The sequence below is a fragment of the Eulemur rufifrons genome, chromosome 29, assembly GCF_041146395.1.
Source record: "Eulemur rufifrons isolate Redbay chromosome 29, OSU_ERuf_1, whole genome shotgun sequence".
In the NCBI taxonomy this organism is placed as follows: Eukaryota; Metazoa; Chordata; class Mammalia; order Primates; family Lemuridae; genus Eulemur; species Eulemur rufifrons.
Window position 1 is genome coordinate 20312577 of NC_091011.1, and position 25575 is coordinate 20338151.

The 25575-nt window shown below is 42.4% G+C and overlaps 1 protein-coding gene across 2 annotated transcripts in view; it reads right to left on the reverse strand.

Annotated features, from left to right (window-relative positions):
* Positions 1–9974: 9974 nt before the first annotated feature.
* BMPER (BMP binding endothelial regulator) overlaps positions 9975–25575 on the reverse strand; it is a 243184-nt gene continuing 227583 nt past the window's right edge. For both annotated transcript variants that reach the window (XM_069462240.1, XM_069462239.1), the window contains 2 exons: positions 18621–18751; positions 9975–10156 (listed from right to left, as the gene is read on the reverse strand). In XM_069462240.1, coding sequence (XP_069318341.1) covers positions 9975–10156; positions 18621–18751 — 313 coding nt within the window. The remainder of the gene's footprint in view (positions 10157–18620; positions 18752–25575) is intronic.

Below are 25575 nucleotides of genomic sequence, written 5' to 3' on the forward strand. Positions count from 1 at the left end.
CATGCTGTCCTCACTTTATTCTAGCTCCAGTAGATGCTTGTCCTCACAGCACACGAGCAATCACGTTACAATGAACGCCTGCTGCGGAAAGTCAGCGTGGCCAACCCTGCAGAGGGACTTTGTCTGCTAGGAGCCTTTCCCCTCCACCACGATCCCTCCTGAGGCTTCAGGGAAGGAGAAGAAAAAGTGAGATGGGGGAGCAGTTGGGGCAGGCAGGGGACCTCAGCAGCTATGTCCCCAGGAAGCCCCTCAGACCCTCTGACAGCTCGAGCCCCTGCCCCCAGCCTGAGCCTGGGTTTCTAAGACACTGCAGAGATAGGACATGGCTTTTGTTTTCATTACTGTTTAATTTGCTCAAATGAAAACTGCAATTACCAAGCAGTTATACATCCCCATGTGCTTCAGGGATGCTGTCCCTGGCACTGTCGCTATTCCCATTTGGACAATCCGCCCATAAAAGCATCAGACTCGCCTGCATTATATGTGGAAATCTGCAATGTCATTCTTTGTGCAAGGGATAAAAATTCACCCTGGGGTGCCAATTTTAATAAGGCTTAATTAGACCAATTTGTAGTAAGCTGAGGTTTCCACTCTGCAATTTGACAAGCAGCTTGAGCTGGTTCACAACATTTTTATGTGCGGGAGTTTCTGTGTCTGAAGCAAAAGGTCAAATGGAACATAAGCTTCTATCCAAAAGTCTCCTAAAGGAATAGTGACTTTCTGTTGTCTTTGTGTGTGCGTGTATGTGTGTGTGTTGTTTTCCTCTGCTTTTTAGAATGTCCTTATTGATGCTAAACTGCGATCCTGGGGGCAGAATCAGTCAGATCCTCTCATGCTGCAGTCTGTCCCTCCTGCAAGGTGCAGAAGGGCACATTGAACTGGTCACCATGTTTGCAAGACCCTGCTAGTAGCTCACAGCCCTCTTTCCTAGAGTGGGAGAATGACTTCACAGTCCCTGAAACAGAACACCAACAGTAACTGAAAATCACATGCAGTCAGCTTGAGAGAGAAGCTGTCTTGCCCAGAGATGCCAAATACATTTTATGCATCATCCTTGGATTGGAAAAGCGTTTGCTTGAACTATAGTGTCTTTAAGATGTGCAATAAAGTTGATGTCACAGAGTCGCACTTTGATGTCACATCCCTAGAATCTCTTTCAGGACTGTCAGAATAAAAAGCCTTGCAAAATTCACTCATTTGCTGTAGGGAAATAGCTGAGGCCGCTCTTCATGAGAAGCGAATGTGAGTCAGGAAACAAGGGGATAAAACTGAACAATACCTTTTCCTTCAATAAATTTTTGATGGCAGAAATTCTAGACATTCTGCCCAAAAATGGAAGGAATGTTCTACAAAAAAAAGCAGTTTCAAAAAAGTTTTCAAAGGGCCTGGGGCAAACAGAGCCAGTCCTCTGTGCTGGTCCACTAGATGGTGTCCACACTGTGTCCACACTGCCGGGGGAATCAAAGGCCCACCTGCCCTCTGAATATTTCCCCCTCTGACCTGATCTGGTGCCCAAAATGCCCACATTAGAACTAGACCATTGGTTAAAGATGCTAAATGCCAGAAGAGCCCAAATGAGCAAATGAAAATATGGTACCACATGCTGATAGTGCATAGACCTCAGACCAGCTCAAATACATTGCTGGCTAATTGACTCTGGACGGAGTAGGATCCAGGTCAACCACATTTTTTAAAAGTGTCAGGAAAGAACTGGAGCATAAAATGCCACCAGGTGGGCAAGCCAGTTTGGAGCAACTCCCTCTGAGGCAAGAGGAGAGAGGTGAAAGAAAGAGATCAAGTTGAAGGGTGGAGGAAGGGGGAAATTATAGAGGGGAGGGCAGCACAAATTAATAGCTAATGTGACAATTTGTTCTTATTCCTGGCAAAAAAAATCCCAGGAAACTATGCTGGGACCTGTTTGTCCTAATGAAAGAATTGCCCGTGGCCCTACATGCTCTATTCTAACTGCTGGGCTCTGGAGGAATGGCTAAGATCCCCCGGCCCGTGAGGGGAGCTGTTCTTCCTGTCTGCTAGAGGAGCATGAGCAGCGAGAGTGAGGCCAGTCCTGCAGGCTCCCTGGACACCCAGCAGGACCCCCTCCCCAAGAACGCACACACCCATGCCCATGGCCTGTCCTGGCCTGCCTGGAGCACCTGCCACCGCCCAAGGTGCGGGCATCAAGTCAAGCCTGGCCCTCACAATCCCCAACATCCAGTCGGCTACGCAGCTCCAAGGCCAGTTCATTCGAATTTTGCCTCTATCCCCAACAGGCTCCACATCTGGACGACAGATCACAGCTTTGGCAGACTCAGTGGCTGCTTTTAGACAAGGGGACCCTCTTCCCATGCGTTATAAAAGGCATATTCCTGAAAACAGCATGGGTTAGGCCATGCAGTTCATAGGATGAGTCTCAGAACGGGACTTTATTTCCTCCCAGTTGTTTGAAGGCAACATAGATAAAGCCACATCTGCAGGACTCCTGCATGATGCAGTCCCTCTCGGGCTGTGATGCAAAAATACCCATGTGGTTGTACCTGCTGCGTCTTTGCTGTTTGCTTCACGGCCTCTCCTTGTGCCCTACTGGGCCTCTTATTTCATAGTAAAAAATAATCATGTGCTCAGGCTTCAAGGAGCAGAAACAAATGAAGGTGCGTGTGTTACTGATTTAGAGATAATAAATGCTAAGTGATGTGGGATAAATAATATGCATATATGTTATTTAGGCAAACATTTCAATACACTTGCTGTCACAAAACAGATAGCCCAAATAAGCGAGTCATATGAACAATAAATCATGGAACCAATTTCAAGAAAAATAAGTTTTGCTTTGGAAAATTGCACTCAAAATATATGCACTTGAAATGCAATTGAATATGAACAATTGTGCATTTAATAAGTTAAATTGGGTAGAATGTGAATCCAATGAAATATAAAATTCCCAAAATTTGAAAACAGTTTTTATTTTACCCAAACTTTTTTAAGATAAAAAAATTAAAATGTGCATACCATATTGTTCCTTAATGTTTTTACAGTTTTCTCCCAACATAAAACTGAAGGAAATAAGTAGCAAATTCAGAGAGAATTAATATGGAAAACGCCTTCCTTCCTTTGCTGCCCTCTTCATTCCCAAACAAAAGAGAGAAGCTGATAAATCCACTCTGACCCTCTGAGCCATCCAGGCACAGCAAATGCCTGCTAGCTTGGCTGGGCCTCTGATTCCACCAGGTGAGTTTGTTAGCCACCATCTTTATTTTCTTTAACCAAAGCAACCTGACGACTCGGGGGCCCACGCCTATGGCAAAACAAAGAGAGTGTGAGGCAATTGGGGACCTAGGTGGTGTGAGGGGGCCTTGCATGTTAACAGGCCATGGGAAGGATTCTCCCTAACCCATCACAGAAAATCACAGGAACAGGATAGCATGTGGAGTCATCACAGAAATGCTACTGCTTATGCTGAGCTGCTCTGTGAAAACAGATATTCCCCAAATCCAGTAAAACAGAACGGGGAATGCTTTTTGATGTGACTGAGCAGTCCGTCCTATGTCCTCTCCCACCCCGAGGTTTCAGGGGTGTGTTTTGAGTAGTGGATGCCATGCCTAAGTCTGTCGTTTAATACTCTCTTCTCCTTCCAGCTTTCATCTTTTTATGACAAACAGTTATTCCTGAGAACTAGTGAAGTGAGCAAACAAGGTTAGTAAGACAGAATCTGCCTGGCCTGACTGTCTTCAAGAGGGAAGTGGGGGCCGGGCGTGGGGGCTCATGCATGTAATCCTAGCACTCTGGGAGGCTGAGGCGGGAGGATCGCTCAAGGTCAGGAGTTCAAGACCAGCCTAAGCAAGACTGAAACCCCGTTTCTACTAAAACTAGAAAGAAATGATCTGGACAGCTAAAAATATATATAGAAAAAAATTAGCTGGGCATGGTGGTGCCTGCCTGTAGTCCCAGCTACTTGGGAGGCTGAGGCAGGAGGATCCCTTGAGCCCAGGAGTTTGAGGTTGCTGTGAGCTAGGCTGACGCCACGGCACTCACTCTAGCCTGGGCAAAAGAGTGAGACTCTGTCTCAAAAACAAAAAGAAGAAAAGAAAAAAAGGAGGGAAGTGGGGATTCCCGCTGAGTGGGGAGGACTCTGAATTGCCTGCTTCGCAGATGCGCTCTCGGGCCAGACAGGCGCTCATGGCGCCACAGGCTCACATCGCCAGGCAGCCCGCTCAGCTCAGGAGAGGAGGGATGTCGCCTGCCCACCACCTGCTCTACTCCCTCACGCCCGTGTCACCACCTGAGCAGGAGGGAGCTGTTCAGGATCTGACTCTTTAAATTACACGTAGAAACATGGGGAAAAAGAAAACATAACAAATGGTGTTTATACTCTTGTAGCCAAAGTGAAACTTTTTCATCACTACAGACATTTCCTAAAGACCGCAATTTCATTGCTGAATAAACCTCTCAAGGGAACTACCTCTGTAACCCAAGCTCCAGTTGGAGAAAGCAGAGAGGCAGCTTATGTAAGTTTTTAAGACCTGAACTGGGTTATGACAAAGTGGCTAGAACGTGACAGAATTGTTCCAGCTGAATTCTGGATGAACTGTGTTTCCTGGCCTTTTACTCACAGGCGTGACCAGAGCTGGTGCCACTAGCAGGGCCAGCAGTTTGGACCCTAAGCGTCCTCCATCCGTCAAGGCCCAGCCAAGCAAGTGAGCAAAAGCAGAGGTGGAAGGTAGCTACCTCGGACCAGTTCTGCAACCAACACCCTCGAGGGTCTACAAAGGACCTCCCTGCTGTGCAGGGGGACACTGAGGGTGGGAGAGAACACCCTTGTCAGAAGCCTCTCCTTTTCCTTCCCTCTCTAGACGCTCAGACGACAGAGCAACGAAACGCAAACAAACCCTGGTGCAAGAGGTAAGGTGGCTTATAACAAAATGCTCAAACCCTACTCATGTTTATTCCACTAGAAATCAAGGGAAACTTGCAAAGGCCTCTCAAGGCGTGTGAGTTACATCATCACAGCTCAAAAAAGTTCTGTGACTCTGTTACACCCCTGCAGTACTGAAAGCCCTCTGTCCCCTGCAGACACAAGCTGCCTGCTTACCTGTGCCTTCAACGCCCGGACCACTCCATCCCTGCCAATTCACAAACCATACACACACACCTGTGCACAGGTAGAGCCCATTTAGTTCACTAAGACTCATCTCGCCAGTCACCTACTCTGGCAAGCCTCCTTGACACACACTAAACAGAAAACCTCAAATTGGGCTTCCTGGGGCTCCCACAGCCAGCTGTGTGTTCCTCCCGCTCACCGCGAGTCATTCATCCTGGACTGTGATCGTCTTAGGAAGGACGATGTCTTCACCTTAATGTTCAGGATGTGTGTTGAATCAAAACAAACACAGGCTCACAGAAAGCATCTAGGCTGACGCTAGAGAGTCCTGCAGATCTGTTCCCCTCTACTGCTCCCTACCTGGGGAACTGACACTACCACCACCCTGGCACTCCAGCCAGAAACTCGCCCACCCACTGTCCAATCTGTCACAACCTTCTCCCCTTTTCACCTCCCACCTCCTGGTCTTGGGGTTCACCATCTCTCTTCTGGACTATTTCAGAGTCTGCCACCTGCTCTTGACTAAAAATCCCACCTTCATCCCTGTGCCACCGATCTTGCTGAAACAAAGCTCTTGTCACTCCATTGCTTAATCCACCCCACATAGCCAGATCTTCCCTAGAACAGACCTTCCCATCTGGAGCTGTAGCCACTGGGGAGCCATGTGGGGAATGGGTGACAGGGATGTTGGCACCTCCTTCGCTCTCAAGGCAGTTGGATGGCACCTAAGACGTCGCTAGATGTGGCCTCTAGCTGCAAGCAACTGTCTATTTACTCCGGTAGCCAGACACATGCTATTTTCTGAATGCACTAGGACATAGAAAGCTTTGGGAACTATTGCCCCCAAAGAATAAAACCCAGGCTCTTTAGCATGACTATGAGGTCTTCCAAGACTCCAGCCCCCTAACGCCTGCTCCGGCCACATCTCACACCCACATGCTTTGCCCTTGCCCTTCCTGCCACACCTCCCACCGCACCACACGGCCACAGGTACGGAGCTGTTTGCTGCCTGGGGGCTTTGCTCTCCCTCTACCCAGAACACCCTTCCTACTTTTTAAGGCTCTCTAAAGATAAATTTCCTCCCTTTTCCCCCATATTAACCTTTCCAAAGCTGGCTTGCTCAAAATTAATCCAAAAAGGAACCAAAATTAAGATGGATCTCTTGTCATGGTTTTGTCATTCAACTCCTTTAATTAAACCCAATGTAGCAACGTGACTGAAAAGCCAGAAAGTTCTCCTTAAAGGAATAAATGTCCAGGTTCTTGGTTCACGGTCAGCATCATCGCCAGCATCAGTTTCTTTTCCCTATTGATTCCTTCTTGCTCACCTGAGCTTTGTCATTTTACAATTAGAATCCCAAGTTCTGCAAAGGTTTGTAGTTCAGGGTTTGGAATCAGAGACTATTTTTGCTCACTCCTGAGAGTTACGTTTGGAGGAGATAGCTAATTAAAATATGATGGTGCCTATCCCGGGAGGCAGTCTCCTTCTCCCACACCAAGAGCTTTCCAGCTCATGTCCCTGACACTTGTCAGATCCGGATGAATGCGAGTGACAAAGAGTTGCAAAGTGAACAGAAACTCAATGAAGCTCAAACTTAACCAATCCCAGAAAGAGCTGTTGCAACTGTGAGACTTGGTGTTTATCAGGTTTTATTTATTTGTTCAAGATAAATTTATTGACTAGCTACTAGGTTATTTTTTTTAATTAGGGTAATGTGTTCATGAGTGTTTGCAACATTATGTTCTATACCTTTTGGTATGCCTGAAATGTTTCATAATATGGAAGAGTTTCCCAGTCGAATTGGTTTATCCGTGTTTAAAGAAAGCTGTGAGAAGAGTCAACCCACTAGGTCTTCCTCATTCTCCTTGGGAGGTGTCTCTTACAGGTTGTGGTCAAGTCCTCAGGAAACACTCAGAGAATTAGGGGGTGAAACCTTTGACTGGAAGAGTTGGTGATTCTCAATGTGCCGCAGTTGTAACAAAGATTGCTGTTGTTAATGTCAAATAACCATTTTTCTTTCTAGTTCAAAACTCTTAGGTCCTATTTGCACAGGAAAAGGGGAAAGAACTTACTTGTACTGAGTACCAACAATGAGCAATTGGAATAATAATTGTGCTTGTTCTTTATCGAGAGTGTTTGTTTCTCATTGAATTCAGTATTTATAGCTAATAACATAATCAGTGTAGGGATACTGTATATGTAGATAGGGCAATATTAATCCATCTTTTAGTTCTATATATACCATGGAACCAACACCAATTGCTAACCTGGATTATGTGCACTAAAGGCAGAAGTAGAACATGTTTATTCCAAGTCATCTAACTCCGCAGGAGTTTGGTTTTGAGAACCCATTGGAAACACCTCATGTGAATAAAGCAGGGCCATTATCATTGATGCACTTGGAAAATCTCCATTGTGATCAATCATTAGACAAAGCCATTGCTCATCTACAGCCCATGGCCAAAAACAGAATGGGCAGAATATGATTTCCTCACCCTCCCCTATCAGACAGCTGCCTATGTGGATTAATAGGCCCAAATAACCCTCGTTATCTCTGCCTTCTCTTTCTTCTTGGATTAAGAATTTAAAAAATGTACAGAGATTAAGTTAACCCCTGGATAAGATGTCACACAAGCTTATAATCAAGCCATTCAAAACAACGGAATTGGTCCATGAAGAAGACCCTTCATGGTTCCTCCACCAAGCTGGCCCTGATTAAACGTGCTGGAGAGGCTGGTTAATCTGACGGATCCTTACTCAGTCCTTGGGTGAATCATAAGCAGTAAACAGCCGTCCACAATTTTCCCTTCTGCACCATTTCCCTCATGCAGCCCTCCCTCTTTTATGGAGGGAAACCCAGAGTGAACTGAAAAGGGACCTAAAGCTAATCTAAAGGCATCTGTTCGCTTTACAGAAGGTAGAAACCAACCTGGAGAGGTCAGCTGATTTGCCCTAGCCCTCCTTTCAGAGCAGAGCAGGGAACAAGCAAGATTACCGAGTGTGAACGTGTTCCCAGGCCCTGAGTGCCTCCAGGTAACTGCCCGAGGCCTCCTGGCTCACTAGTGGCTGTGTGTCTAGGTTTCCTGATCTCAACCCTGCCCACTGTACAGCACGGCCTCTTCGTGTTGTAGATAAGCAAAAGTGAGGCCCCAAATGCTTAAATAATGTAGACAAGGTCACAAACCACACCCAGACCCAAGATGCCTAAACAAAATCCTCTTTTCAAGTGCAGCACTGAAACAATGACCGAGCTACCCTCAGGCCCCAGAGACTGGGCCAACTAGGACCCAAGTACAACAGTGGCAAAACCAAACGCCCTGGGACCCCAGCCGGTCACTGTTACACTCTGCACTTTATTCAGTTTACTCAAACAGCTAGGGATTTTCCAGTAAAAAAAAAAAAAATCTAAATTAATACTTTAGCTGTCATGAATATATGTAAAAGAAATGCAAATGACTTTGACAAGCAATGGCAACATGCTCACTGTCAAAAATTTGGAGTTTGCTTTTTGTCTGTTAATAATACTCTTTATAAAAATAAACTATTGTAGGATATATAAATTATATCTAAATAAAGCTGTTAAAGTTTCACTAGTCTGCAGTTGATAATTTATAAAGTATAATACAGGACATCTTGAATGAAAAAATGCATTGTTTTAAATCTTAAGCCCTTTATTTACTACAATGCAGAACATTTTACTTTTAGACATAGTGGGTTTTGGTTTTGTTGACATTTTCACTTATTCAACTGAAAACAAAAGTCGAGAAAATCACATGGTAATGAGTATAACCTATCAGTGAATTAGAGCAAGTATATGGACCATTCTGCAATTGGACTGATGTTAAATGGACTGGTCAGTAAAGGCTTTTCTCTGTCTAATAATTATGACATATTAACACTAGCCAAATAGCTTTGGACAGGAATCCTCTAGGAATAATTAAAAGCTTTCATTTTATACATGGAATAGGCACAAAATGTAGATGACTTACATCAACTCATTGGATTTGCTCATCTGAAATTGCTCTGAGATTCAGAGAAATGGATATTTCTTCATATGTTGTGCAATAGTTTCTCCAGATATCTTCTCATGCTCAATAAAATTAACATGTCATCCAGACACGCCTGACTCTGGATGCATGACATATAAATGGTCACATCCATCACACACACTTATATAATGAGGAGACTCAGAGAATATGTGAAGATGGCAAGAAATCACTTGATTCTTTGGTTATGTCCTAGTGACAAATATATAGTTCTTGGCAACTACTCAATAAGTTTTGGAAGTAATATCAAGCCAGGACCCAGTAGAGTCTGACAGCCTCTCCCTTGCTTTCCATGTACCATTAGGGTTGGTCACCAAGCTCCTGCCATCTCTCAGGTACACATTCCTACTTTGGAAATATGAGATGCCCCTAGATAAATGTGCTCTTCTCCAGAGGAACATATTTCCCACTCAATTACAAATCCTGAGTCAAAGCTAAAATTAATGCAGGCAGGCAATTGAGAGTTCTTAGAAAATTTCCTTAAAATGACAAATGTATATGACATTAAAGCCATCCAATATGTCTACATGCTGCCTTATTAAATTAAAAACACCTGGTGTATTTATACAATGTATCCAATGGCTTATAGATTAGGATCCCAGAAATAATACATGTTGTATAGCAAAAAATATACATATAATAATCCACCTATAGTTTATATAAATGATGAAATGTTTTTGAATATATCTATATATCTATATATATATACACATATATACTCTGTGTGTGTGTATTTGCAGGATCAGGTACACAAATACTGCAGTCCTTCATTGGCTCTTCCACTTCGGTGTCAGGGACACCAGGTTGCAAAGTCTTAAGAACCGGAACAAAGGTCACCGCTGAGGACAAAGGACTGGCTTGATGCACCTTCCCTTGTGAAGGACCAAGTTTGCTGGACAGTGGCAACCTGCAACGCACGGCTTATTGCATGGACCAATCTCATTCCAGTTGTCACAGGTCTTGACACATCCAGGGCCACAGGTATCATACACAGCACCGTGCTTACACTGGGTGGCTGAAAAAGAGGAGGAGACACAGGTGTGACGTGGAGAAAGGCCCCGTTACTTTGCCCTCAGCCTGTTACCATTCCTGCAGGCTCGTGTCATTGCATAGACCTCTGCACATCACAGGCTCAGATTTGCCTTTTAACCAGCGAAGCACAGATACCCAGCATTCCTCACACATGCTGGAGATCACCTACATCTATAAAAAAAGAATCCAAAGATCTACCTGCTGGCCCACTGTGCTTCAAAATAAAAAAAAATTAGAAACCAAGATGTTCATTCTTAGATAAGAAAAACTATAAATTCATAAGGCTATAAGAAAATCTTTAAGGTTATTTAGTTATTGCAAATAGTATAAAAAATTAGCTTCAAGTAGTCCTTCTAGCTATTGAGCTGTGATGAATAGGAATATTTTGTGCAACTACATCAATATTTAAATACATGGAATTACACACACAGATGAGAAAACTCCCAAGGATACTAGAAATCTGTGACATATTTCAATCAGTGTGATCATACGTTAAACTAATCAATTTTAGGCAAGTTAGAGCAAGAATAGCGTAGCTCCAAATAGAGAAAAATCAGATGTGCAAATGCAGGGGGGGCAGCTGCCACCTGGGCCAGAGAATATAAAAATGGTGACATCACCACATCATTGCCACTTCAGTGTCTTTGTTGACTTAGAGCTAAAATGATTTTGACAGTATTCTGAGAGATCCTAAAAACTCATGTATAGGTTTTTCAGAAAAAATAATGCAAACATTCTGGACATTTTGTGACACACAGACTTTTCCATCTGAGTACTTCCAGTGACAATCAAAGGGGGCACCCCTCATTCTCATGAATAAGAATGTTGACACATGTAGAAATTTAGGGCAGCGACTCTCCAAGAACACCAGTAACACATCCCAACCTTCATGTGAAGTTGCTCCAAACAAAAGTACTGACAATGGAAGGTCATCATCGGCTTAAATGCTTCTGTTGTTGTTTATCCTGTTTGCAGAATAAGAACCAGCCAAGAGCCACGCAATTGTAAAGCTTAAAAAATAGAATTGGTTTTCGAGCAAATGGGCATGACTTTGAGTGTTTCAAATTATGTATTTAGAATTATCACAGAAGGTAGGTGTTTGACCATACTTAACTAACATTAAGTTAATAAGAACCATAAAATAAATTCTATGAAGCTCCTCACTCATTACACTGGCTAAAAACAAATGAGAAAAAGGACAGCCCGTCCACAGGGGAGGGGTGGGAGAAACGGTGGGGAATTTAGTTGAAAAAAGTGGAAGATGGGATGACTCAGACCACCTGCTGCCAAGCTCCATCCCTGAGTTTACAACATGAAATTGTAATCATCAGTTTCATCCCTTCCCTCCCTCTCCCTCTCCCTCACTTCCTCCACAAAAACACCCATTAAAATACAGGCTACTAGAGGGGAAAGCTTTTGTTTCTTTATTTCCAGCAGTGGCTTGGTGCTTAACATGTAGTGGGCACTCGAGGACTACTGGGAGACTGGATGGATACAGAGAGGAATGAGTGGGTGGGTGGATGGATATAACCCTTCCTTTACATCTCTCAACTTACACTTCTCTGATAATTTTTTGACTTTTCACTGATCCCTTCAAAGTTCTTCTCTTTTTCTCTTCTCAGACACTAACAGAATACCCTATACATTGTATGTGCCTAATGAGTATCAGACTCACACACAATAATTGTATCCGTGTGTGTTATGCTTCTGTAGACCAATGGTGGCCGCAGCTGGAAGTGAGGATCACCTGGACCCCATCCCAGACCAATTAAATTAGAACCTCTGAAGTCTGGGCCAGGATATCAGGAATTAAAAAAACAAAAATCCACTCGCCCTCCCCCACCCCACCCTGCGACTGGTGATTCTAATAGGAGGTGAGGATTGAGATTTGGTCCTGTAAACTGCTGTCACGTTCAGGCTTCAGTCACTGCAGAGACTCATTTCTTTTTAGCAAATGAGAGGGCAACTAATATTTCCAAAGCGGACGTAGGCACACGATGGAAGCTCCTGCTGTTTCCCACCACTTCTCCCTTAAACCCTGCCGGAGCGCTTGCCCCATGCTGCATCCTCTTCCAGTGTTGGATTTAGGTCCTCTGCTAGAGCACCTGCCACTCACCTCCCCACCCCCTCATTTGCACCAAGCCTGGATTTGCCACTTTCTTCCTGCCCCATTTCCTCCAGGAACTTGCCCTATTATTTGTCCTTCTCCTTACACATTCATCTTTTCCCTCTCTGTTTAACAAAAATGATTCCCTAAACTGTCAGACTTATTTCTTCTTCCTTTCGCCTCCAAACTTTATGGAAAAACTTACAGTCAGTTTACCCTATCCTTTTGCAATTCATTAACATTGACCACTCATCTTCCTCACCCACCACTTGACTGATGAGGTTCCCTCCAAAGTTTTCACTCGTGACCATATCCTCTGACATACTGGCAACTCCTGTTTTCCCAAGAGCACTCTGCAAAATATTTGGCCTTTTTGTCCATTTTATCTAACGACACAGACCTCTCCTGCTTCTTCCGCTGACTCTTTGAGAACACCTTCTCTCTCTCTCTCTCTCTCTCTCTCTCTCTCGAGTTTCTTTGCCTACTTTCTGTCAGCAAATGTTCCAATTACCTCCTAGACTCTTCCCCTGAAATTATTTTCTTTTCTTTCCTCAATTACTACAGTTTTAGGCTGACTTCCAATCAGAGAGCTCTGACACCTGCTATCATTAGCTGTGATTCTTTGCCCAATCTAATCATTTTCTATCTTAATTCAAGTGTTAACCTTCTTCAAGTAGGGTCCTGCATGTCCCCAGGACGCCCTTCCCTCTTCTGCATCCCAGGGCACTTTTCATGTTATAGCTACTTGTTTATTTGCTTTACTCGCCCAGTTACAAACAGCTATAGTTGTTAATCAGAGATGCTCCTGTGAGTCCCTTGAGGCTCTTTTAAAAGGTATTTGTTCCTCAGCCCCATCCCCACAGATTTTTGATCTGAGTCTGCAGCAGGGCCAGGGTCACTATAACCAGAACGCCCAGGTGAAGGAGGGAACTGCTGGGGACTGGGCTCCTGAGGGCAGGGTCCTCATCTTGCATAACCTAAGGTTCTGGCACAGGGCCAAGCACCCAGGAGCAACCCCATGAATGCCTGTTGGATGATGATTTCATCTTAATGACATTCAATCTCCACCATTCCATTTCCCAGCGTGGGTTCCATTCGGCTAGTCTTGAGTTCATTTTCCACTCTGCAGAGCTTCCAGAATGCCTCTTCAACTCGATCTACCCTCTGGTGGCTTTTCTCCCCTCACATCTTACAAGGATTCCTTCTAGTATGAAAACTTCTCAGCAGAATCCTCTTTGCCACTGTGTTCTTTCTTCTTCCCTGACTCTCTCATAGCCACGGACTCTCCCATGTCTTCTCCTCTTTCTGACCCCTCAATTCTTTATTCCAGCTCTACCATTTAACTTCTGTGACATCTTACCTTGCCACTATGAAGCACTGATATGTCCCTCACAGCCTACAGGTAGAAAGTAGACTGCGCAAAAATGAAGAACTACCATGGCAAAAAAAGACCTTTCTCTCTGTATTCTCCACCATATAGATACCAACTCCATTTTAATTCGAATTAAATCAGTAAATATCTATTGAGTATCCAATGTGTCGGGCATTCTCTTAAGCCTGGAGAATCAAATGTGAATCAGATATCACCTTGCACCTCCAGGTATAGGAGACTGACTGGGCTTATAACCAAACACATGAAGCTAACCTGTTAACAGATTGTTAATAAAATGTAGGATGTGCCATATTAGTGAGGACACAGCACTGTGGACGAACAAAAGAGAGAGACATTAACCCAACATTGAGAGCTGGGTAGGGATCGAGGCAGACTTCAGAGAAGGAATCCCACTTAAGTCTTAAAAGGTGAGTAGAAACTTGTCAGACAGATCACAGCAGGAAGAGCTTCCCAGGCAGAGAGAGCAGCAGGAGCAAAAGCAGGGTGTGGACAAGAGCAAAGGGCTGTGGCTCAATCAGGGAAGGGTGGACCCTTGGTTTGGTGGATGAACAGAATAACGGAATTTGAGGAGGCAGAGTGGTAGGAGATAAAGGCAGAGAAGTAGGCAGAGGCCAGAGACCACAAACTACCCCAGAAGCCTTGGCAAAGGGAAGCCTTGGAAGAGTTTTAAACCGGGGAGTGACATTAGATTTGCCTTCAATTTGGCACAGCTTTTAAATGATCATAGAAAGTTAATACCGACTCGAGCCCCCATTTACCCTCTGCGAACCCAACTGTTTTTTCAAACTTATAAAAGGCAAAATATAATTTTTAAAAGCATAAATATGATTTGATTTGCACATATGCATGTAAAATGGCGTCATTTGGTTAAACAACAACAACAGGAAACTGCCCAAATGGTGAGGGTGCCAGTACATTTATTCTCAAGGGGGCGTTCAAACAGCTACAAGTAACACCTAAAGGCACGTGCTGGCTTTATTGACACATTCAATACACATGGCTCTGTGCCTTCTGGAGCTCAGCCATCATGTGCTCCTGCTGGGTGCTAAAAGTCACAGAAGATAACTTTATCTCTTGAACTTTTACAGGAGGCATCCAGTCAGCCAACGAAAGGCTCAGTGTATATAATTAGGGCAGAGTTGCTGCAGGGAAGGAGCTAGAATCACCTGGAGTTTGTAGAGCCAAACAAGAACCAGAAAACTGGCATAACCCAGTAGACCATCCATTGTGCTGCAGGAAGACATGAACACCTGCGTTTCCAGGGCCTTTTCCTCTTGTAAAATGTATTCCTCAATGTGCAATTAGTGTCAACTATAGGCAGGTGGCAGACACTCTGCTAAGGACAGCAATGGAATGAACAGCAGACAAGATCATAACTTTACAGACTCAGAAGGTATCAAGTATTAATCACAACTACTAGTGACAGGGAACAAACAGAAATTGGAAAGTCACTAAGGTTAGTAAAGATCTAGATAAATATTTGGATGAATTAGCTGATGCTTACATAACTACATAAATAAATATGTATTTGGGTTCATTTTCTGTAATGATCTTGCTTCTCTGTGTTCTCATAATGATTAAGGATGGGGTGATAACATACGAAAATTGACCTGGGTTCAACACCCAGCTTCCTCACTTCCTAGCTCTGTGACTTTCAGCAAATTACCTAGCTATTTTAAGCCTTGATGTCCTCATCAATAAAATGTGGGTGTTGTAATGTTACCATATACATTATTATGGGCATTAAATAAGATTAAATATAAAATGCTAGTATAGTCCTCGGGGAAAAGGAAGTGCTTAGAAAATCATGAATAGTAATATAAATGCTATTAAATTTTTAATACCTTTAATATAGCCCTTAGCGTATTACATTTTAATAATTCTTGTGCTAAATTCGAGTTCCATTAGTCCTTCTTGCCGCAGTGAGTGGGCATGTACTGTGTCAGTAGTCGTGACAGTGTTAAAATCCAGGCTAGCCTCTAAAATGTCACTTGTTTGTTCAGTTTCTTGCTTGGCTGGTTTCTTATTTGTTCAACTTCCTAGCTTTTTACTCTGCAAGATTTCTCTTCGCTGTCTTATGTGGCCTTCAGTGTTATCATGAGTCAAAGGACATCGAAGCTAAAAACAAGTAAAGAATATTCTCATAGTCTTCAATATTCTAGATGACTCTAAAATGAATCTACTGAGAGAGATGCTACATATGTCTGTAAATTTATTTCTCCATGTAACAACTGTCAGTCTGTGGAAGCCCATAATGTGAGCCTGTGTGTGTGTGCGTGTGTGTGTGTGCATGTGTACAAAATGTTCCCCTCCAGCTGCACACTGATGGAGCTATCCTTTACCCAAATGGCTCCACTAATTTTAAGAGGTAAATGGAACCTTTCAGGACCCATATTCTTTTTCCATTAGAAAAATAATTTTAGCTCCAGGGACTCAGTCCCTGAAGTGCAGATGCTGATGTGAATGAAATGTGAAGTCCTCAAATGCAACGTGTGCTAAAATGGTGCTAAGCATAGCTCTGGGCCAGGAAGAGAAGGTTCATATATCCTGTCTAATATGACCCTAACCACAGCACCACCACAGCTAATGAAATTAACAGAACTCTGCTGGACCCCTGCATTAACCAGGATGGGTGGGTGGATGGATGGGTGCTTGACTCCATTTTTTGTATTCATTTTCTAGCAGATTCAAAAGAAGGAGGAATCAAAATTAAATAAAGTGGGCTAGCAGGCTGGAAGGGCCCAATCAATCCCTCAAAAACATCACATATTCTACCCAGCACTAATGCATTAGGTCAGAGGTTGGCCACCTGCCTCAACTTTCAGCAGCCTCAGCCATATTTTAATATGAATTGTTTTTATCAAATCAATACCCTCAGAGAAAGGCAGCATTAATACAGAGGTATTCTCGCTGTGGAAAGTGAATTCTGATGGAAAGATTGGACTTGGGTTTGCAGAAGAGAGAGCAAAACCAAAAGGGAAGTCAGAGGAAGGTCAAAGGCTTTGGAGCTTTTTGAAAGACACAGACTGGTGACCGTACCAAGGAGCAGCTGAGGAAACTTCAGAACTCCCCGAATACCCATCATCCTGCTCCCCAAGAGCCATGCACGTAAACACATAAACTAACTCAGTGGTTTCAACTCTGGTAGGTTGGAATCACCTGGGAAGCTTTAAAAAGTACACAAGGCCAATCACAGCAGGATATCTGGGCGTGGGGCCCAAGCATAGGTTCATGGTTTATTTTTTTAAGCTCCCAGGGTGATTCCAACGCCCATCCAGGTTATGACCCACTGGTCTAGGTGAACCAGATATCTGTGCATTGCAATCACAGCTTCAGGGCAATTCTTGACCCTGCTTTTGGCCAGATGGCTGCACTGCTGTCCTTCACTGATGGAGACACTCTGGCACTAGCAATGGCATGAACTGCCTTCTTTTCTGAGGTCTGAGCTGAGGCTATGGGGCCCAGTGCAGACTGCTGAAAGCTCCAGTCTCTTTATTCCAGCCACATCTGGCCCTTCAAAGGGAAAAGTTTGCCAGTCCTTGAACTAGATGACAAACATTCAGTCATCTCACGTTCAAATATGAATACAACAGCAGCAGCTACCACTGACTGAACATCTTCTATGAGCTGGACACTCTTTGAGATGCTTCACGTAGATATCATTCACGCTTGTAACTCTGCATAGCAGGTATTATTGTAAAATCTCCAAATTCCCAAATCTCGAACTCTCTTCCCTTCTCTCCAGATGCACTGCCACTATCTTAATCCAAGCCACCATCAGGCTTTCACCAAGACTATTGCCATAGTCTCCTGCCTGGTCACTGGCTTTCAATCTTGTCACCCTCCAATCTATTTGTACCTCTCTGAAAAGCAGAAAGAAGCTTGCTTAAAATCCATCAGTGGCTCCCACTTCTCTTGGAATAAAAGCTAGATTTCTTTCCAGACCTGCCAAGCCCTGCACATCCAGCTCCTGATCCTCCCTCACCCTCATCCTGTGCCTGTCTCCCCTCATCCACCAGGCTCAGCCACACTGGCTTCCTTCCAGTTTGAGAGCATGCTAAATTTTTTCCAAGCTATGGCCGTCAAACATATTTCTTCTGCATAGAATGCTTGCCCTTCCATCCTTCAGGGCTAGGCTGAAATATCATCTCCACAGAGAAGCCGTCCCTCTCCACCCCATATAAGTAGCATCCCACCCCCTCTCCAATTGTTTTCCATCACCCCACCCTGGTTGTTTCATTCTTCATACTTTACCATAATTTGCAAGTATTTATTGTAGAGTTACTATTTTTGTCTGGTCCTCCCACTAGACAGCTGGTACCTCAATGACAGGGGCCTCATCTCTTATACTCACCAAAGTATCCGCAGTGGCCAGCACAATGCCCAGCACTTAGCCACTTTGTAATAAATACTTCTTGGATGAACAAAGGAGTCTATTTTACAGACATCAAATAAGCTAATTAACTTGCCTGAGGCCAAAAGAGCTAATAACAGCTATTATAGAAATCTATCTTTCAGAAGGAAAAGAACATTCTGCTAGGGTTTGTATAACATTCTCTAAAAAAAACAACTTATCATGTTTATCCTGAAGATCTTAAATCACTGTGATGGTCCTGAATCTCCTTTGCTCCACATATAACCTAAGCCACAGCTATGACTGTCCGTGAGCTAAGTACGTCCAGCTGGTAGCTTGAGGTTGAGAGGATTTTGCAATAGTGGGAATCCTCATATTTTTTCAATGTGCTTGTCACAAAGCATTTCTCTTAAGTGCTATCAACATTGCCCAGCAGAAGCTCCTGTGTTTTATCAAGTTACAATCCAGGTGGGCCACCAATGGGATTTTCGTTTGGCAAGGGAGGCCACTCACAGCAACATGCCCAAGTCTCCTCTACTGCCATCTGTGGCAGGCACTGCAGTAAACTGATGGATCCAGCAGGATTTTCTTACCTGCACAATTCTGCTGGGGCTCCCAGTGGACTTTGATGCCCTCTCTCTGGCAGGCCCGGGTATATGCCAGAAACGATTCACAGTAACAGTTTTTATGGACTGGACATTCACACATGTCTGTCACACAGGACCTAGGGGACCCAACAGAGAGATACAAACATTTGAGAATATCAGATCATCAAACATCGTAAAAGTAACTTCAGAAAGGGTTAGGTGGGTAGATGGGGGATGCTGGCCATTAAAATTTGCTATTTTAGGTTGGAAACCTAAAATCTGTATAAAAATTCTGTATGAAACCTAAGTGCCGCATACCTCTGAACAATGTGACATTAGGTTTCCTTTCTTCTAGAGCAGGACTATCCAACAGAAACTTGCTGCAATGGTAGAAATGTTCTATAATCTCCACCATCCAAAGCAACAGCCATTCCCTAGGTTTGGCTTTCTGAAGGTGTACAATTAAATTCACTTTTGTAATATCTTAGAACCCTAGTTTTTAGGAACACTGAATCTTCATTCTTTAGACTGAGAGGTGACAAATTCCAAATAAAGTAAACACTTTAGGCCCCTAATTAGACTAAAAGATAAAGAGGATTAAACCAAGGTTTCTGTAGCTTAAGTCTAAATATGGAAATGATGAACGTGCATATAAATTGAACTGAAATGTATTTAAATGCAAACAAATTTTCAAACATGTTGACCACAAAGACATAATATTATAGTTTACAGAGTACTTTCATGTGCAGTCTGCCACTGGATGGCAAAGAAGACATAGTACAGTCCCTTGTTTTATAAATGAAGGGATCATTTTACAAATGACTTATAAGCACTTATAAGTGGCAAAAGAGCAAATTAAATTATATCACCTAACTTTGAAAATAGCGTTCTTATCACATCATACTGCTGTCCTCATCTTCATCTTCCAGCAGATTTACTGCCTAACAATTTTGAGTTAACATTTATGCCATAGGGCCCCAAGATTTATAACACTTAACTGCCCTGATATCTTTCATATTCTTGTTCAGCAAACCCCTTTCCTCCCAGAATCGAATTCAAGGCTGAACACAGGAAAAATAATATTCAAGATTACAAGTTACATAGATGATCTTGAAAAGTGATCAGGATACAGCCATCCAATGTTTATGAAGTCGTTTTCTCTTGGTGTGGGCTGTATACACACCTGATTGTGCAGAGCAGTCAGGTAGCCCTGGGTGGAAGTTGGCACAGAGCCTGCTCTGAACAAGAATTAAATGCCAAAACCATATTAAAGGATCAATAGACTCACGGTGTACCTGCAAATTTATTATTGCCCAACGCCCAAGGGCACAGCTTTGGGAAATTGGAATTAACAGGGACAACAGAGGAACAGTCTGAAACCTAAAAAGCCTCCTTTCATTTCATCCACTGAGAGTATTTGATGAGCAATATTTAAGACACAATAACCAGGAGAGAAAAACTGACCTTTTTCCTCTCTGTAATAACTAAGGCTGTATTCCTGAATACTTTCCCTCACTTCCGTTATAGAAATCCTGTGAAACCATATTCACTAGCAAAGGCACTAAACACATAGCATTGTCTTTACATTGGTTGGAGTCTCCGGACTTCCAAAGAAAAGCTAAATGGAGCTTGTCCTTAAAATGGGACTCTAAATGTCCAAGTATGAACCCCCGTCAATGCCGTTTCCTTATTGTCTCAGTTTTCACTTGAGAATAAACCACACTCATCATATTCATGCTCAGACTTCACAGTGACATTTTTGGCTGCCCCAAAGAGGCAGGTTCTAACCTCTAGTCCCATTCCTACTTCACTTCCCCGACAGAATTTGTCTCCCACCCTCCCTCCCTCCAGCCCATGGGGATGAATCTCTCCTGTGTACACAGTTCCCACTGCTGTGATGATGGAATGGCACATAATGGACCTGGAAAAATGACAGGACTTAAATGGAAAAAACTAGTCTCAATGTGAGGAAATATGTCCTCCCATTGGAAAGAATGTCTCTTATAATTCTATTATACAAAATTGCATGGACAATAAACAAATAAAATTAAATTTGTTTGGGTAAAAGGATTGTTAATGGATATTTTCTTTCTTTTCTCTTGATTTCTACTCATGGTTGTATTAAGCTATTTATGCAATTTAAAATAAATTATGGACCACAAAACCCAATTCATTGAAAGAAAATATTTTAAAGTACATGTTTAATAATCACCACATACAAACACTCCATCCACCTCACCAACAGACCCTTCTGACCCGCAAACACAATTGACAATATGCCTGCACTGCAAAACTAAGGAATATTTCAGCTTTTTCTATGACTTAGTGCTCATGAGCAACATTTGAGAGAACAATGTTTGTCAAAGCCAGTACTTTCCTTGAAATATTTTTGAAATATTTTACATATTTTTATAGACTTGCAAGATGTGTTTTGTCACAGATGTTAGAATTCTAAGATGTTTTCCACTCATCAAGTTGATGATTTTTACACAAAATAGTGACCAGGATTTGTAAGAGAAGAGAGAAGTAGACATCCCTGTACTCTGCTGGCAGATGTGTAACCTGTCAGCTCTTACGTTGAGCCAGTGGCTATGTGAAGTGTTTCACATGATTGGCAATGGGATACAGGGAGATACTGTTACCACTCCACTTAGCAGATTGGGAAGCTAGAGCTTGGAGGTGTTCAGTTAACTTGCTCAAGGCCATGTAGCTAATGACAGAACCAGAACTACAGAACCAGAGCTACAGAACCAGAGCTATATATCAGGTTTCTTTGTTTGTTTGTTTGTTTGTTTGTTTTTATCTCAAAACTCATATTCACAGCAACTACATTAGAAGATCTTTTTAGAGAGCAATTTGGAAATATTATGAATAGCCCCAAGAAAGGTTCTTATCCTTTCATAGAAATTTCACACCTAAGGAAATAGGAATTCATGTGGACAAAGACTTCAAATATAGAAGTTTCCATCCCAAGACTATTTAAATTTTTTTTAAAAGGGAAATAACCTAAATTCCCTATAATAGAGGCCCAGTTAAATAAATTTAGGTGACGTCTATGATGAAATACTCTACAGCCATTGCAATGATGTTTTGGAAGTGTATTTTAAAATATGGGGAATTGTCCAGGAGGAATTAACCGAAAAAAAGCAGGAAAACATAACTGTGTTTCAGTATTGTGTAATCACACACTGAAAACAAGAGTAACTGAAAACAGATATGCCCAACTATTCACAATGGTCAACTCTGAGTAGTGGAATTATGTCTCTCTTTAATTTTCTGATCTGTATTTTCTACAATGAACACATATCACTTTTCTAAAAAGGTAAACATCACAGTTTACTTTAAAAACAATAAAAAAGAAAATGGAATATATTAATATTTAAATCAAAATTTAAGAACTGTTGTGGGAAAATAAGAAATAAAGAATAGGAGAAAATTAGAGCTTCCATTTATAGGTCTTCGTTAATAAACATTTCTCCCAATCTAACGTTTTCCCAATCTGTGTATTGGTGGCCTCCTGATAGAGACTTTGATCTGATTCTCTGTGTGTTGCCCTCCACTTTCACTTCATTGCTCTATGATGCCGTGGATGGAACAGATAAAGGAATAATTATGCATGCTTCTGCTGGTTACCAAGTAATTCATTAAGAGAAAAATAAAAGTATCTTCAAATGCACTTTCAGTTTCAGGGAGGGGCAAAACCATTGTTATTCAACTGTTAAATTCACGTTTATCATATATGGAGGCAAAAGAATCTCTATTCAATAAATGGTGCTGGGAAAATTAGATAGCCACATGGAGAAGACTGAAACAGGATCCGCACCTCTCACCTCTCACAAAAATTAATTCATCATGGATAACAGACTTAAATCTAAAGCATGAAACTATAAGAATTCTGGAAGAGGAGGTTGGAAAAATTTATAGATAATCGATCAACCTAGGCAAGGAATTTATGAAGAAGACCCCAAAGGCCATCACAGCAACAACAAAAATAAATAAAGGGGGCCTTATTAAATTAAAAAGCTTCTGCACAACCAAGAAAACAATCAATAGAGCAAACAGACAACCTACAGAATAGGAGAAAATATTTTCATGCAATACATCTGATAAAGGGCTAATAACCAGAATCTACAAAGAACTCAGGCAAATCAGCAAGAAAACATCAAACAGCCCCATTAAAAAGTAGACAAAAGATATGAACAGAAGCTTTTTAAAAGAAGATAGACTAATGGCTTTTTCATAAGCATATGAAAAAATGCTCAACATCTCTAATCATCAGGGAAATCCAAATCAAAACCACAATGAGATATCATCTAACTCTAGTGAGAATAGCTTTTATCAAAAAGTCCCAAAACAACAGATGCTGGCACGGCTGCAGAGAGATAGGAACACTCATACACTATTGGTGGGACTGCAAACTAGTACAACCTCTGTGGAAACTAGTACAAGGATACCTCAAAGAATTAAAAGCAGACCTACCATTTGATACAGCAATCCCTCTACTGGGTATTTACCCAAAGGAAAAAAAAATACACTATAAAAAAGACACTTGCATTCGAATGTTTATAGCAGCACAATTCACAACTGCAAAGGTATGGAAACAACCCAAGTACCCATCTATATATGAGTAGATCAATAAAATGCGGTACAGGTATATAACGGAGTATTACTCGGCCATAAGAAAATGGTAAACTAATACCTTTTGTAACAACCTGGGTGGAACTGGAAACAATCCTTTTAAGTGAAGTATCACAAGAATGGAAGAACAAAAACCACATGTACTTGCTACTAAATTGAAACTTATAGATCAACACTCATGTGCACATATGGTAGTAAAATTCAATGGAAATCAAGCAGGTGGGAGGGGGAAGGAGGAAATAGGTAGATGCACACCTGACGAGCACAATGCACACTATATGGGTGATGGACACACTTATAACTTTGACTCAAGCTGTATAAAAGCAATTCATGTAACCAAAATGTCTGTATTCCCATAATAGTCTGATACTAAAAAAAAAAAAAGAAAAAGAAAAATAGCTTAAAAATAAGATTATACACCCAAAAAAAGAGAAAGCTTTCTAACAAAATAAGCATGCAGGGAAAAAAATCATGTTTATCACACTTAATAATTCAATATGAGGAAAATCTAATTTATGACACAGTGGAGTTGAATTTTTATGAATTTATGGAAGATTGTTGTCCCTTCCTTAATCAGTATGCACCAATAGTGTATATTTATATTCATTTTATAGAATAAGTAGCAGAATTTTATCACTCTTAGTAGTTACTGAGATTTATGGCTTTGGTATCTCTGCTTTCATGACATTATTCTGTCACAATTACGTTGTTTGATGGTGAGTTGGTCAAGAAACACAGCCTCCCATTGCTCCTGGGGGAAAACACAGGCTGCATTGAGCTGAGCTTTTCCAGGAAAGCTCTAGAGGTGAAGAGTACCTGCCTAATTCTTTGGGTTTCCACTGTAACAGAGCTAACAAAATAACAAAGGGATCAGGCCTATGCAATTCCTTTCAGTGTACTTTCCATCACAGAAGCTTTTAATTAATGCATCTAGAAATGGTTTTCTGATTCATCTGCTCCATTCCTGGCATCTTTCCTGGCAGCCAAGAGATGCAGGCAGAACTCTTGCTCTGTGTGGCTCACAGCTGTTCAGTGCCACCATAAGGCAAGAGGACACTAACAGCTACCTGCTGCCAGGGCCCAGGGAGCTGGCGCCATGCTGGGCAGCGCTTTGTCAAACACCAGCTGTCTCCCGTCTCTCATCTCTTTATGTGTGTGTGTGCAGTGTTTCAATAACTCCTTGAAGGCATGTTTTAACACTCTTCCTCATAGCCCAGCACAGCCGTGTGATCACCTTCGGTCAGTTCCCTCCTTGGAATCCAGCTGAGCACAGTTCATCGGCTGGGGAGCTGTCAGCCCCCTCCGTCCCCAATCAAGAAAGCTATTCCCACTGCCTCCTGCAGAGCTCTAAATTGGAAACCATTAGCCACACATGGCTATTTAAATTGGAATTTAAGTGAATTACAATTAATTAAAATTACAAATCCATTTCCTCAGTCACACTAGCCACATTTCAAATGTTCAATGGCCACATGCAGCTATTGGCTACCATATTGGACAGCACTGATTTAGAACATTTCCATCAATGCATAAAGTTCTATTGGATGGTAATGCCAAGAGTTCAGCTCCATCAACATTAGGAAAACCATTTTGTCCTTCCAGAGGGATTTATAGATGTAGTGAGATTAGGATCAAGCTCATTCCTGTCTCTGACTAGGCACCTACAGAGAAAGTTCAGACTTCATGGCATCAAATTCAAGGTTCCTAGCAATTTATACTTCAGCTTACTTTTCTAATTTCATCCCTTTCTTCCCCATCAATTCTTTTACCAAGTCATAGAGTATCTCACCAGCCCTCAGGCTTCCTTCCATCTTGCTATTCTGGCCTTTAATGTGCTTCCTTGTCTTTTAAACTGGAAAAATCTGATGGCTGTTCTTTAAGACTTAGCTCAAGTTCCTCAGTGGTGCTTGGGACTGCCCTGAGAAAAGTTGGCCACTACCTACTGGGTCCCATGTCCTCTCCACCCTTTGAAGCATAATCACCTTTCTCTCTCCTTGTTGTGGGGCAAGGATGGTGTCTGGCTCATTCAGCCCCAGCCCAGTGCCTTGAACCTGCAGCTCAGTAAATATCTGGTGAATCATCCAGAGAGAGGATGAGAGTGGCCTAGGGACCTTTGCTCACCTTCCACAGGGTTGGACAGTTGGACACCGACATTTGAAGAGCACAGATTCCATCCTTGTCCTTGCTCCCTGGCCACTGCCTTACATGGCCTTGGACCTGGAGGCTGTTGGCCACAGCAACCTCTGAACCAAGCTGCTTCTGCAAGAACCTTTCTGCTGTCATTTTCACTGTGTACTTCTTGTACTCTTCTCCTGTCTCCCAG